We start from the raw sequence: 16483 nt of genomic DNA, 5'->3' as shown, positions 1-16483 counted from the left end.
CGCGTACATGGGTAACGATATACCATATGTGAGCCGCTGCATGGCCAGCATGCGTGGGTGGACAGAGAGCTCCGTGTTTGCGTGTACGTGTGTGCGCGCGCGTGGAGAGAAGGCATATGGTCAGCAGGTGAGACCTTTGCTTTGTATTCCAAGTGTATAAAGTAGCCCACTTGGAGTAGCCCGACGTTACTCACGGACGTAACTCACTGTAAGAGGGAAGAGAGAAAGAGAAAAAAAAGGAAGGGTTGCTCGTCGGCTCCTCCTGAAATGCTAACGATCCCTTGGAGCATCAGCATCAAAAAGAAACCTGCCGCGATGCGAGGAACGAGAGCCATACGTCGCGATTCGAATAGCAGGAGAATGAGGTCACGCGTACATTTTTCAAGCGGGAAATCTCGCGGAAAATCGCACGCTTATATCGATGATATTATATATATATCAAAATAAAATTAATACGACTAAGAAATAAAATTAAAGTGTTTTTACATATTAAATCTCGACTGGAAATATTTGTCACTCTTCTTGTCTAGACCTGGTTCTAGATTTTACCGGATTAGAGGAGGAACGCGGAGTTTAACGAGCGATTTCGGAGTTAATAAAAAATGGGGGACAAGCAGAAAAGAGAGGAGGGCCGGAGGGACAGATATAAAAATTAGAATATCGCGCGCGAGGGGTAAGGGTGGAAGAGACGAATAGGACCAGAGAAATGCTTCCAAGGAAATACAGTGGGTGTCACTTGATATATTTTTCCATTATTAAGGACATTAAGCCAACAACCCGCGGGCCAACTCTTTCCGTTTTCTTCTGTCTCTTTCCATTTCTTCTCGCGGACCCTGGCGGGACCGCGACTTTTCTCTCTCTTTCTCTTTTTTTTCCCGCGGCTGGCGACGGCGATAAATCAGAAAAAAAGATTCAAACCGCCAAGTATGGTCGGGCGTCGAGACGCAATTTTCTGCCAAGAGATAAAAATTTGATTAATGACCGCATAGTCTTGAAATTTAAGAAAAGCGCGGTATTCTCACCGAACTCCGTCGAAAAACTTTTACGGAGAATAATAGCCGACATTGTTCGCATGTCGATGCTGCCAAAGTCCCACGATTGTCTTAATATCTTTGAGAATCGTTAAAAAATAATAGCCTTATATTGTAGATTACATAACTATTTAATTTGTAAAAATGCGCGTTTTTATAGAATTAATGAATTTTTATCAAAATAAATCAAATATGTATATTTTATTCGTACGCTCACTTTACAATGTAAATGCGAGTTGTGGGAAAAAATCCGATAATTTTATCAGCATACAGAGATATGAGTCGACAGACGACAGACGAAACGTCTTTCTTACTCAAAAGTTTAAAGAAATCTCGATGGGCCACTCGAGACAGAGTCGTTAAAAATTCGCGACGCGACTTGGCTTCGGCGTCAAATCGTTTTTCACGAACCCTTCTGTCATTCCCGACTCCCGGTTAATCATCGTGAAAGTCCGTTCGCGAGGGGCAAAGGATACGAAAAGGGAAAAACTGTGTTGGCAAGCAATTACATATACATCTTTAAAATATCAAATAAACAGATTGATATTACGCAATACGGGGAGAGAAATACAAAAATACACTCGATTATATCCGGTACTGTATAAGCGTTTTTTTTTTAATTGCAATTTAAAACAATTATATTCAATAAGATGTGTATTATTTGTCTGCCACATATATTCGATGCTGCAGGCATGAATAATTTTTCACATTATCCACCAACAACTATGCAACTAAAACGCATTATGCAACTGACATGAGGCTCGCCAGGATCGTACATACATCGATTAAACGAAGCATCGCCGTAACCTTTCCCCCTCGAGTACCGCAAAACAGGAGCAATTTCATTCAAATCGGCGATGAACAACAGCCGGTCGACCGTGTCCGGGCGGAGGTAGAAAAAGGCGAGGAAAAAGACGCGGAATAAAATCGTGCCGGGCAGCCTTTCCCTCTCCCACGGGGATTAAAGAGAGTCCAGGGATGCCCAGCGCCGAGATCGTCGTCGCCTGTCAAGTATCCCGCAGTCACGTCGAACGGCGAACAGCGGTGGAAAGGGTTCGAACTCACGGAAACTTGAGAACCCCCGGTGACAATTTTAATTCTCTCTGTCTCTCGCCCGATCTCTCTCCTTCTCACTCGCGCTCTCGCTCCTCGCAACCCGGTGCTCCTCGTCGCGAAAGGGGTGACCTAAGATTCTTAAAACTTCTCACGAGATTTTTCGATTTTAATTACAGTTTTAACATATTTTAATAAAATCCTTCACCGTCTTCGCGCGAGAGTCCATCCTATCCCCGCGCGCCCACCCTTTCCGCCCTTCTCTTTAATTCCCCGCCGAGTTTCAATCTTTCTCCCTTCAGCCGACTTTCGCCGCGGACTGTACAGCCTTAACGTTAACCCTTTCGTTCGTTCACCTACACCCACACCGTGCCTACCTACCTATCGTAGTGGCGCAACACCTGTTCCCCGAGAGAACGAGGAGAGCCCGAAATTGAACGTTATTCCTCCATCGGTTACGCGGCCCGGTCCGCCGTTCTATCAGTTTCGGTTCTTCCTCGCGGCGTTCAGGAAGAAGCAGAGTAGCTCAAATTGAGCTCTCTTTACGCGCGATTTTTCGACCGATCCGCCTCGAGATTCGTATCAAAATCAATGGAAACAAGTTTGATAAACTGTAAGCACTTGAATGATAGATTGGTACCGCAATATAACATCGTAACATAACTTGACAAGCATAGGAATGTTAAATAATATGTGATGAGATGTAAACACACACGTACTATAGACTTGCTAATACACTGTGTATGTGAATCGTATATTGAAATTTTTCAAAATACTGTGTTTATATAAAACACACGTGTATGATATATACTCAAACCGGCAGTTTCTTGTAAACCGAGTTGCAAATTTTGTCGAGCTTCGCACTAATTTCAGAGAATCAGAGATTGTAGTATCAATCACTAGGTCAAGTTGTACCGTACCTTCGTTCCGCAATCATAAACGTTAGCTCTCGGCCTTGCAATACCACGACCTTGGTAACTTCTAATCGTCAAGTTCAACTATCAATACTATTCGAGTTCGTTGATACAACGCCGCAATACTATTTCGCGTGCTCTCTCGATTTATATATATAACTTTGCGAGACTTTACTTCTCAATATATTTATAAAAACTAGCGCAAGCAATACGAGGATCGATCGAACTGTGCGCGTTTTGGAACCTGTATGCCGAAACCATGAGAAAGAATATAATATCTTGGAATGCGACAACGCTTTATCATTATTAAAATATATATATATATTGGTATTCATTTTACTTTAATTCTAATAAAAGATACAATTGTTATAGTCTCTATGCAAATAAAGTTTCGTTATTTATCGATAAATAAATCAATTCCACGATAAAATATTCCGCCGTATCTCTCGCCTTGTTTACTATGAAACGACAGATATTATTCAGAGCGCTACGATCGCGCGTTCAATCATTTGTAAGAAAATAATCGCGGTACCGCGGAAGATAGGCGAGGTGTGACGGTTTTCTTCGGTTTCGGCATTCGCGAGAGGACCAATGGCGATCGACTGGGAAATTAACGCGGCGGTCAGGGTCGATCTGCCATTCCCCCGTTGCTCGGCGAAAAGTACAGCGTACCAACTAACCCCGGCAGTTCTTCTCGCAGATCTTCATGCACAAGAACGCGATGCAGATGCACGCGAGGGAGCTCGGCGCGGGTGCGCTGACGGGGAGGCCCGGCGGCATCGCCGGAGGTCTAGCCGGTCTTGGGGTCGGTGTCGGCGTCGGACCCGGTATGATCGGCGGCAACGAGGTTAAGCCGCACCAGTGCCAGCAGTGCCTCAAGTCGTTCTCCAGCAATCATCAGCTCGTGCAGCACATCAGGGTCCACACCGGCGAGAAGCCGTACAAGTGCAGCTACTGCGACCGCAGGTTCAAGCAGCTCAGCCACGTGCAGCAGCACACACGACTGCATACGGGTGAGTGACTTTGACTCTAATTCTTTCTTTTTTTTTTCTTTTCTTCGCGATTATCATTCCCCCGGCTTTGAATTAAAATCGACTGCTGTGCGTAATCGGTCGGCACGCCGACCATAAATTAATGCAGAATAATACGCGCTAAACCCTCTGGTACCCCACCATACACCCACACGCACCGGCGCCCAGGGCTCGTCGTCGTTATAGAATCGCGCCGAGTTATTGGTCAATAAATTAGTGCACGAATATATATTGCTGTTATAGTAAATTCTATGAATACTATATCGCCCGGGCTATAGCCAATAATCAATAAATTAATATGCAGTTATTGTCTGTACGGGCAATCATGCGTCCCGATTGTGACTAACTTCAATGCGCACTGGTGCGAAATTGCTTTGTGCATGCGTGCAAGTAAAATATTTCTACGTTTATAGATAGTATAGATTCGACTAAACGAACGAACGAATCAACGAAGGCGTGTGCGCATCCGTTTGCCCTACGCTCTGCTCTTTCGCGCCCCCCTCGCGAGACTCCCCGATATTTAGATAATGATGCATCTGTAGCCGCGTAGAAGGCGGACTAAAATAACATCGACTGGGCCGCGCACGAAGGATTCGCAATAATGAGAAAACCCGATCTGGCTGCAAAGGCGAGCCAATGGGTCGCGTCCGGGTAGAAAGAATTTCATTAAGGGATGAACGTAGTCACTCGGAAGGTATTAGCCTCGCAAGCAAACGGTCAGCGTGCGCCGTGCACTAGACCCTTGGAAAAATCTCGTTGACCTTAACGAAGATTTGCTTCGGCGAGGCAGCAGAAAAAAAAGAAAACGAAAAAGAGAGAAAGATAGAGAGAGAGAGAAAGACGAATACCCTGCGTCGGGTATTCGAGCTATTTAATCGAATCGTCCGGAGTCGGTGCGGAGCGAAAGAGAGATACGAGACCCCTAAGTAACAATCGATCCGAAGAAGAGCTCGTCGACAAAGTAAACGGATCCCAACGGTTTCGACATAACAAGTCGTCGGGTCATTCTCTTAAACTTTCCCCGTAACGAGAGAAACGCGTTGCGCGACATAAATTCGTGCATATATAAACGCGAGGCAAATTTCGCCGCGGCTTGAGTCGCATCATCGCACGCTCGATCGGACGGTTTAATATAAAAGCAAACGTCGTCTTTTGGCGAGATTTTGACGAGAATATCCAGGCGTAACCTGGTTTTCGCGCTTATCTTTTTATTTCTATACCGTGCCGCGTCGAGCCTGACTTTTCTTAACCGTAAATAGCGGCGAAAGAAGGACTCGCGCATTGATTTTAGCCGGCCCATCTCTCGACCTCCCGTCTTCTCATTCTATGTCTCGCTCTCTCTTTCTCTCTCTCTCTCTCTCTCTCTCTCTCTCTCTCTCTCTCTCTCTCTCTCTCTCTCTCTCTCTCTCTCTCTCTCTCTCCCTCTCTCTCTCTCTCTCTCTCTACGTTGCGACCACCCACGGCCAAATAACTACTGCTCAGCCTTACATTAATAACCGCCCTTCCCCACATATCCCACCCCTCGTCATCGTCCTCCTCCACAGGGTGGTGCTCAAGCTGGGCGTGTATGCACGCGCGTACGTAGAGGGTCGCTTTGGATTTCCACACTTCTACCGATAAAATGTTTTAAATGCACCCGTATGCCGTACAGCCCCCGACCTCGGTTGCATCGAAAGAGAGGGTGCAAAACTTGCAACGGTATCTCTCGTGACGAGAGCTGCGAACGCTTCGAGTCGCATTTAGCCACGAATCGGAATATTTCTATTTTCGAACGCGTTTTAAGGAGAAATGATTGGACGGTGCAAAATTTATATTCATACAACATGCAAACTCGACAAACTTGTTGGTCCGTGATAAATCATAAATCTTGCTTCTATCAAACAAACAAGCTCTTGACAATTTGTATTCGATCGTAGTAATCGTAGTAATCGATCTTAATTAGTCGCGATTTCATCATTTATCGCTACTTTATTCTTTTATTATAATTATAATTAATGACGTTTCTGGATAAATATATAAAAATGCAAACGGGAAAAGGCTCACAAATATTCAAAAGAACATTGCTTATATTTGTTATATATTGCAGTTTCATTGGATATACATAAAAGTCACCCTATTGCGAAATCGAATTTATCTAGTTTTTCTTTCTTTTTTTTTTTTATTAATTTATTTCAAATTTATCAGAAACGTACACGCACGTTGCTGCGCGATGCAAGATTACGTAAAAAAACAATAACGTTGGCACGTGCTAATTAATATCGGCGAGTAACGCGAAATGCAAAGCAGCATACTCGCAAACCGCGTGCATTTTTGCAACAGAACGAATATCCCGTTATAGCATTTGCACCGCGTATTGATTTCTCATTTCGATGAAATTCTGGCGCGGCGGGGCACACGGCGATTGGTCGCTCGTGTTCAAAAATCGGCGGGAATTCGCCGGCGTGCCGACTCGCCCACTCCTCTCTCGGTCCCCCTCGTTCCATCGGTCCGCAAATATGCACATGAGTTACATCGTTCGCGCGCATATATATGTATGCACGCGTGTCTATATATTATACATATAATTCATTAACCGAAATTTGCGAGAACGCACGGCCGATAAAACGCGCGCCGGGGGTTGGGAGACGGGGGAGAGGGCGCGAGGGCGAAAGAACGGGGTCGGAATGAGAAGGGGGAGAGAATATAATATCGACGAGTGTTCACGATATCGATAGCTGGTCAATATCTGTAGCCTAGACAAATACCTGGCGAGGGTGTATAGAGTGCAAGGGAGAGAAGGCAGAGAACGATAGAGAGAGAGCAAGGTCCGTCCACCCCTTCTCGTGCAGGGATGACCAAACGGTCCGGGCCAATGAGAGATCGGTTCGCCCCACCGGGGTGGCCGAGCGCGAAAAAGCGCGGGAATTTTTCGATCGTCCGATCGCTCAATAATGGAACCGAAGTTACGCGCCGCCACCGTCGCAAGCGCACACGACCGCGCGAGCGCGTGAACACGGTGTGTAATATTCGCACATGCACGCACGTATATATGTGTCTGTAAACGTATGCGACGATTGGGATGCAGGGAGAGAGAGAGAGATAGAAAGAGAAAGAGAGATAGAGAAAGAGAGAGGGATAGAGTCCGTGCGCATAGGCAGGCCAGAGGCTACCAAAGATTATCCCTTCGGCAGCGGGCAAAACTCAATTTCCCGGCCAAAATCTAATGATCGGCCGCCCTACGTGCCAGGGATTAATCGGTTTTCCCGGAGCCGCTAACCGGGCACGTGTATGCCGGCTGCGAAAATCGAAAAGCGACTAGAACGGCATCGAACAATCTCAAAGGACGGCGCTAGCGATTGTTAAACGCTTACGAAAGCACCATAATCTGGGTGTCCATTCGGTAACATCTATGACCTAATGATCCGTCTATGAGCGTAATCCGCGTTACGAAAGACGCTGATGCGTAATGGCCACGTTATCGATAACGCATGGTATTCGCCCCGGGGCGAATTTCGCAACAGTTGCATCGATTGAACGTAATTCGTAAACGATACCTCGAAACGATGCGGTTAAGAAGACGGTTACCCTTCCGGAGGGTGATGTCGCGCCTACGATAGCTTGGGATGCTTGAAAAAAGGAGCACGTTCTACCGGCGAAATTGACCGGACAATTTTAAAGCTCACTTAATACTGCGAAAAATTGCCGTTTCGTCGGCGCATGAATAAAAATTAAGGCTTTTGCCTCGACCTCCGGCGTTTCCCCCCCTCTCTCCCAACGCTTCTGCGCGCGAAACAGTTTGGAAATGAGCCTGCATATCCGTATTTACGAGGTGCCGCCGCGTAAAACGGGGAAAAAGGAAAGAACGCTTCTTTCAGAAATTCAGACTCTTCAGAGTCCTCCTCCTCTCTCTCTCGTCCGTCACTCTCTCGTTTCCGCCCCCCTCGCTTCTTTCGGCGACGTTCCGGCAGCGGTCTGTTCCGGATCCGCGCGTTTTTCCGTCCCTCTCGCACTTTTAATTCGCTAATTTCGCCCGGTTAAGAATTCATGCGGCGGAATGCCTCTCGACGGAGACGTCTCGAGAAAAATCAAAGCGATGAGAAAGCAACGCGAGGAGGAAGGGCAAAAGGGAGTGAACGGGAGGGCACCGCGGAAAAGAGCGACGCCACGATGGTCCCTTTATCACAAATGGCGCAGAATGAAAGATTAAACAACAGCGCGCGGCGACGCTTTGAGAAATGGGAAAAATAAATATAAAAGTTACAAGAAATCTCGCGAAACGAGCTTTCGTCAAAGTATAAGATTAATTTTTTTTTTGTTTCGCACCAGCCAATTTTACGGCCAATTTTATTTGAATTCGCGGCACGAATTAACGGATAAAACCTTTCGCGTATTTCGAGCATATTCTAAACCCGGAAGTTGATTAATTTTCGTTGATTAATATAACGCGCGGGCTAATCAGCCAACCAACCTATAGCCTCGCTATGAATGTTTTAACAGCGAACGTTAGTTCTAATACCAGCCCGCGTGCAACGCGGCGTACTCGTAAATTGCTCGTACGCCAGAATTCATGCATTCATGCAATTTTGCAAGCGATGTAACCGGCCCATGTTTAGTAATTAACACACTCAACTCCAGCTTCGTCGCGGCAACTTAAAAAGACACGATATCGTCTTACCGATAGACGCCGGAATTTGCTGCAACTTTGCGATCTTTCTTCTTACATAACTGGCTTTACATAAGTTTGACTCCCTCTCCTTCTCTCTTTCTCTCTTATGCTCTGAGATATAATATCTACTATTTACATATAATTATTTTTTAATATAATAATTTACATATATAATTATTATTTATACAAAATATAATGGAATTTTTAAAAATATTTTTAAATAAATAATGTGTGCTCAGAGTACTTTATATATACTATAATATTTTATTTCACGATCAAAAGTGGCTTCGTTCTTTCGTCAAAACTTCGTTCATGTTTCATCCGCAGCCGTTAAAATACCGGTGAGTTCCGTGAGAAAAGATACGGGAAGTACAAGGGAAGAAAAGAAAAGTGATTAAGCCCAGGAGAGGAACGCCGTATGGTCCGTGGCCGAAAAAAATGAACGTATAGTCACGGCGCATATGCATAGCCTGTCGAGAGACGCATCAGCCTATTCTAATTTTCTACCAACCCTTGCGCGGTGGTTCCGCATTTTTTCCGTGAGGGTTAATTTGAATGGAGCCTCTGCCATGGGGGGAGAAAGGCAAGGTCCGACGAGATACGTACGCCTACGCTTTTTTTCGTCCCGACCTTGGACCGTATCGAACGCAATGATTCGACAATAGATTGACCGTCAATCTTTTTTTTTTATGCCAAACCCGCTGTCGCTTCCGCGATCGAATATCGAGATCGAGGACGATATATGGGCACGATCGCGAATCGCCTTGGCAATTTTTTTCTAAACTCGTTGCGAGCCCGCCCGCGCGCTGATTGTCACAGCGCGGCTGTTTGTGATACGAGATAAGGAATCTGCAATGTTTGCACGGCGCTCTGTTGACAGATCCGAATGGCGAACTAATAGCCGATGAACTGACATTTTTTTTCGCGCGTCATGATAGAAAATTCTGCGAGAAATAAATAAATTGGGAAAGGGCACACGTAATTAATTTATTTTCAAGACTATGATTATTTAATCTTCAAGATTCTAGGTTCTAATCGAGAAATCAAAGCTCCAGCTATCGCTTGCACTATTTTTTCATTTTTCTCAGTGCTATTAATTATAAATAGGAACGATTGCAGAATGTAAGTGCCACGATCTCGAATTGCTTGTTGGACGAGGAACAACGGTTAAGTCCTTTTTCACGGAGCTCGGCGAGTCTCCTGCCTTTTTGTTCAACACCTTGTACGGCGTTAGTGGTCGATGAAACTAATTACGCGGGATGGCAAAACGTGGACTATAGTATGCATATTGTGAGGTATAGCACTTACCTCGTTTTTTCCCACCCGCAGTTAATTAAAATTTAATGGGAAGGGAAACCGCGCGAGCTCACCTAGACCGGACAAATCACGCGACTCGAGAGTTCTCCATAGTTCAGTTATGAAGAAAGGAAGTGAGAGATACTTCTAAATGAAATTTATAACGTTCCTCTCGAATAGTCCGCGTTTAACGCACGAGCCAATTTTATATAATAGATTTGTATCTGTAACTTTAATATTTTAGATACTTGATATTTTAGCGTCACTCTATAAAAAAAAAAGAACATACGTATCAATTTTATAATTTAATTAAAATTAAGCGCACACATACACGCAAATCACCGTAAAGTGTGCTTTTAATATGCGACAAAACTGGGGACAAACAAAGTTATTTTTCATCGATGTACATATTTTTCTAGAAACGTTTTTCAAGGCGCGTTCACTTTTTCCACATCACGCAAATCCGCAGTGCGTCCTGAGATTGTTGCCATGAGAGTGATTTTTTTCGCGGCTATCTTATCGCTCGTAGCTGATATAGAATAGTCCGAGATGCAGCTAGAAGTAATAAGTATTCGTCGAAGTATAAAAAGCAAGGTCGCGTTAGTTTTCACGCTCTCGTGAATTCACCGTTATTATTTAGTAGCGCAGACGTAAAAGCGACGCCTCTCTTCTCCCCCTTCCTCCCACGAACGATCGCAATTTTGCGAATAAATGTTCGCAAGCTTTGGAAGCAGCAATTAAAAATAACGCTCCGAGACTGTCGAGAGTGAATCGGAACGACTCTAGAAACGACGCGATTCTCGCAAGACGTTTAAAGAGACACCGTCGTTTTAATCTTTGAATTCGGCCGAAAGTTCACCCTTGCTTTACTGACTTACTTTCGCAACCCTTTCGCGAACCGAGACGCTCCTCCTTCAAGATTCTCCTAGCGAGACGAAAATCCCTGTCCACGTTGAAACATAAGTACGTCGCGTGGAAACAAAAGGAATATTTGAAATACAAATAAAATATCCGCGCCCGCTCTGGCCTCTTCCGGCGTAAATTAATTATATATTCGTAGGAAAAACATCTCGTAGGAAAAACATCTCGTTTTCGAAATGTCATCATTTTCAGAGTGGAACGATTCTTGGGGGGGGGGGGAATATATATATATATATATATATATATATAAATATATCGAGCAAATATCATATATGAAAATAATCTATCGCTGTTATTTATTTATTTGTGATTTAATTTTCCGCAAGTGCTCCCACTAATGAATGACCGTATCCCGTGAATAACGAACGTTATTCGCGATATTTCGCTCGGAGCCTAAAAAAATCGCGCCGCCATATGGCTGCATCGTGCGGGGGAAAGGGGTATCGAGCCGAATTTCGAACGAATACTGAACCCTTCCCGTCTCGCAAACAGTCCGGTATATAGGTACGCTGAGTGTATAATTACAATACTTACGCGTTGCCGGTGAACGGTAACGCCGCCTAACGAAATGTAGATTAGCTTTCTAATCTGGCACGGAAAGTTGGGACTTTTTGCGCAAAATCAGATATGATGTTCGCGATCACGTTTTAGTCGCGCCACGCAGAGAACTGGTCAGTAGGTTAAGGATACTTAATGCTCCTCTCAGCCTCCTACAATGTAATAACTTCGCGCCGACAAATGCCACGACGTTCGCCGCGATGTGTCATTCCTCTCTTTCGATTTTATATATTTTATATATTTTATTTTATATTTTATATTTTTATTTTTTCTCTCCTTTTCATCCGCGTTATCGATAGTTCGTTATCAACGCGCACGGGAGATAGGTAATCCGCGCCGTCGACGTATTTATTTTGCATCTGCAATTACTCCGATTATCGATGACGCGTCTCGCGCTATCGCATCGGCCGTGTATCCAATAATCCAATAAAGAGAGCGAGATGTGCGAAATGAGAACCCCGGTTCACGCTCTGTTCGGAATAAAAATGTATGCATCTTTAAACGGAAACAAGTTGTAGATGTTGTAGCGGCGCGATTATCACGCTGACACTGCGATTGCGAAAACGCGAAGCGCGAATCTGTATATAATTGCAACATTAATGCTATATCTTATTAATATTATTAATGACTTGGTAATATTAATCGTCCCGTCTGTGAGATTACGATGCGGCATAAATTTAGTCTTTATGAATGACTAATTTATTAAATCACGATTTCGAGAGGAATTTTATAGTAAATTAATCCTTGGAAAATTCGCGAGTCCGTCAAGTATCGAATTTCTCAATCGACAGTATATTATATTTCAATTAAAAAAAAGAAGAAAAATATTTGTAAATAAAATTATGTATCGTTAAAGCTTCAGTGAGTCAAAGTTTCTCTCTCGGTGTATAATAGCGTCGATAATATTTTCCATCTACGCGAGAAGAGAAGAGAGAGAGATGCATCTCTTTATCTATCGGCGATACTGAGAGAGCCTCGGATTGGAAAGATTTACGCGGACCATTTATATCGACCCGCTCGGGGCCGGCGGGGTCAAGAATATTGAGCACGGCCGGCTGTAAAATAAGATATAGATTTCCATCTAGTAAACTTTCTACACGGCATGTGTGGGAGGTAACGCGCGGGACGCGCCATACGGTATACGGAGAACGCGGCCGTCTTACGTTGAAAACTTCGGGGCCCAGCTTTGCGAGTGCGCGAGATACGTATAATGTACGTGAACGTATTATCTATCTATGTGTGAAAGAGGTACGCGTGTAAACTCGCCGTGTGCGCGACGAGCTTAAAGGCGCATGGACATGTTTTGAAAACAAGCTGACCTTACTTCGGCAAATTTTTCCCTTAAGATGAAATCTTATCTATAATCGCGAGCTGTTTGCAGCGTGGTGGTTCGTTGTTAATTCAGTTGTACGTCAACCTTATCGAGAAATCAAAGGTCGTTCAACTGGCAAGTTTTCGTGGTGGCGAAGGGTGGCCTTTCCAGGATCTTACGAACAAATGGCTCGCGATGAAAAATCGTAAAGACACGAGGGTCATCAGCGACTTAGCTCCGGCCACTCGACAGGCCGAACGTTCGTTCTGAGACATTAATTTTTACCCCTTTTTATCCCGTTCTGCCTAATGATCCGAGATTCGCCATCTCGTCCTACGACGAGAAAGAGAGAGAAACGCGGGGAACGAGAGCGAGAAAAAAAGGTCTCGACGAAATGCCTGTTAAGCGACGAAAGATTGTCGTTAAGAGGAAAAGGGGTAGACGATCTTGTCCTGCATCCAGAAACGATCGTTACCACTCTCGGACGGATGCGGACGGGTATAGTGGAAGCAAGCGCCGCGTGTACTCCTCTTCCGGTGTCTTATATAATTCGTTCTTCTTTTTTCCTCTCTCCTCGACTAGAAGCGCGGTGACGACCACTTCAACCCCTCGTTTCCACGAGGCCCCCCTCCCCCTTTCCCCTCTTCTAGACCCGACTCGTTTTCGACCCCCTTCGCCGCCGAGAGCGCCGTCTCGGCGACAATGGGTCTCATCAGGCATCGGGAATAAATTATGCTCGGCTGAGTCCGCGAGAAAAATTACGGGCCGGCTCGAAATTAGAGCTTGTCGCGCGCGAAAGAAGAGACGAAGTTGTCGGCAAAGTATTCTGCTCGATGAGTTTTTTTGTCTACAGAAGTGCGTGTGGCCGCACCGTGTAAATTCGCGTTCCCACCTGGCGATTTCAATTTCGACCTTAACCTCCGCGGCTCGGTACGAACTTTCGTTAAATGATGAATTTCCTGAGCTCAAAGGCGATTGACACGGAGAGTGCAATAATAATAGACCATCCACGAGCTTGCGCTAAACTGACAGGTGTCGCGAATGACGTCGAGGTGAGAACGTCTCGCCGAATCTATCGCGATCCTGAATATTCCACGTGTCGGCCGAATGATTTACAGGGTCGAAATCGATCGCAGAAAAAAAGAGTTCATCGGCCTCGATGCGTGGAAATAAGCCGCGGCGATCAGGAAGGGTTACGAGCCTCGACCCGGGTCGGCGACCCCGATGTTCCCCGTGGACGGCCCGAAAAAAGCGAAGGCATTGGTAAAAAAAAAAAAAAAAATAATAAAGTAAAAGGTAAAGAGTTTCGGGCAAGGCAGGTGAAGCGCTTCGAGAGAGGGTAAGAGTGCGAGAGCGAACGGAAAGAGAGAAAGAGATAGAAAGACGGAATAAGGGAAAGATGGAGAGAGAAAGGACTATACCATATGTCCGAATAATGTTCCACCCGCGCACGACCCGACCAACCGGCAACAACAGGAAGTTCGTTGGCATCATCATCATCGTAGGAAGAACCGCGGAACCTCTTCGAGCGTTGAATGACCTTGTTCGCGAATTCTCAAATCTCCGTTTCCCGGCGATAACAACCTCTTTATTGCCGACTACGCTAAATTCGTCGAATTATTTCGATTTGCGCGCTGAAAGCCGGTCGATGCTTTCTAATGAATTTGATATGATTTTAAAGTCATATATATTTTTTATTGTTTACCACGTTTTTCATTGTTTAATGTGACAAAAACACTGCAATCGAAACACGCAATTATTTAAATTATACTATTTAATGTACGTTCTAGCATTTTCCAATACATTATATAAATATATTTTTTTATTCAACTCCGCCCCTTTATCACGCGCTATCGTGTTAAATGATAATTGATCGCGTTTTGTCGGCGTTCAATGAGCGAATTACGAAAGGGGCTTGTTTAGCCGAATAGAGAAAACGCAACGTGTCATGAAACACGGGAACAAACAGCGGAAGCGTAATAACGACACGCAGGACAAAGTGGAGTCGGCAGTAATCTTTGCTTCATAAAACTTTCATGGCCGCTTAATACGCCGGTTGACGTTCGGCTGACGACGAGCGAATAGGTCGCATTCGACAAAATAAACGCGCGCCTAACCAAGTTACGAGAGATTATTGATCAACTATATTACCGCCCTTTGCTGTGCCCGGCCGCGATTCCCGAACGCTTGCCCGCGTGCCTTGCCCGCATCATCAAACGTAGTATCTCGCCGCCGCCAACGGGCCGAGACTAGATTCCGCGAGCCTCCCTGTTCGTTCGCTCACTTGCTATCGACTCGAAAATTTGCTTCAATTCTGGCTGATGTCTGTGTTTGTTTGTGTGTATGTGTGTATGTGCGTTTGAGTGTATGCGAACCTTGAACTTTCCGGGCGCGAAGGCCGCGCGACGTCGACGACGACGAGTTGCAAAATGCAACGGCACCGTCGACGTCATCCCAAGTGCATCGTTACCCCGGCATTGTCTAGATTCGGGATTGAATCTCGCTACAATTTGGCCTATTTCGGACTTTGCTTATTTCGAGCGTCGGTAGACACGCGAAAATGATCGCTACGCTTATATTCACGACGAGATAGAAACCAGAAATCGAAACCGGTTATAACTTTGTTGAGCACAATTTTAGACAGGCACACACACACACACACAGATACGGAAAGATATATCTTACATGAATTTTCGTACGTCTATATAGTATAGAAATTTAAATCAAACTGAATCATACCGGTTTCGGTGTTCTGTAGATTCGTTTCATTCAATACGAGGGATACTTGCATGATACTTTGCAACGCAAAACATTAAACCGATCAGACTGGCTGGAAACGAGTCGAGTTAGATCATTGTATACTTCTCGAATGTATAATTCATCATGTCATAAATGCCGCGAAGGCATTTCACACTTCCTTCAACGAATGACAGAAAATCAGAGGGTTTCAACTCCGAAATGCATTTTCGAGAATGATCGTTGACGGCGAGTTTAGAAGAGGCTGTACCAGGGGTGATTTCGCTTGGACTACTGATGATGACTGTACCCCGCTGTATGCGGGGGATATATACTCACACATCCTTGTACAAATACATACACACGGGAGAAATTTCGCACGTACGTATGTACACCACATTCGCCAGGGGGTAGAAATCATTAAAGGGGCGTGGCGTGCCCGTGGTTGCCCGGATGACGGTCACGTGAACCAAGATGGCCGCTAACCGGGAGGGCTCCCCTCTTTGCAACAGTCATTTGTTATCGGCCATTTTATTTTAATGATTTCCATGCATGCGTGAAACGCTCCGCTGCATCGCTCGGGAAAGGGATGTACTCTCTCTCTTTCCCTCTCTCTCTCTCTATCTATCTATCTCTTTCCCTCTCGTTCGAATTCTATGTGCCTGGGTAACGTGTTCTCCTAGCGCAATATAACGCTGTATCCAGCCGAATCATGGCGCTAACGCCAGTTTCATGGTAATTCCGAACCCGATAAATTTCCAGCAGCGTCCACGCGTAATGCCCCGCGCTCTTCTTTCGATAAATCTGATCTGAATCTCCCGATAATTATTTCCCCGGAAAGTAATTTCATCTGTCCGACGCGCTGTGACATCGCTATAGTCGGGAACTTTGGCGATGTTAACCACCGCGTGCACAAAACGGACACACCTCTCTCAGCGACAGCTTTCGCGAGACGCCGAAGGGTCGTTTGACCACTTGTACCGCAT

The 16483-nt window shown here is 45.1% G+C and overlaps 2 protein-coding genes across 21 annotated transcripts in view; one reads left to right on the top strand and one right to left on the bottom strand.

Moving 5' to 3' along the window:
* Nucleotides 1-16483, bottom strand: part of LOC145934030 (uncharacterized) — a 172496-nt gene that overhangs the window by 37640 nt on the left and 118373 nt on the right. The window lies entirely within an intron of this gene.
* Nucleotides 1-16483, top strand: part of Dati (zinc finger protein datilografo) — a 69680-nt gene that overhangs the window by 29549 nt on the left and 23648 nt on the right. For 16 of the 19 annotated variants that reach the window (XM_083034203.1, XM_083034202.1, XM_083034200.1 and 13 more), the window contains one exon: nt 3687-4011. In XM_083034203.1, coding sequence (XP_082890329.1) covers nt 3687-4011 — 325 coding nt within the window. The remainder of the gene's footprint in view (nt 1-3686; nt 4012-16483) is intronic. The other 3 variants (XM_083034201.1, XM_083034185.1, XM_083034192.1) reach the window with 1 other exon arrangement.

The sequence above is a fragment of the Prenolepis imparis genome, unplaced genomic scaffold, assembly GCF_030444845.1.
Source record: "Prenolepis imparis isolate NDT839.2.m4 unplaced genomic scaffold, iyPreImpa1.0 SCAF_3, whole genome shotgun sequence".
Taxonomy (NCBI): domain Eukaryota; kingdom Metazoa; phylum Arthropoda; class Insecta; order Hymenoptera; family Formicidae; genus Prenolepis; species Prenolepis imparis.
This window is presented reverse-complemented; position numbering and strand designations above follow the sequence as displayed.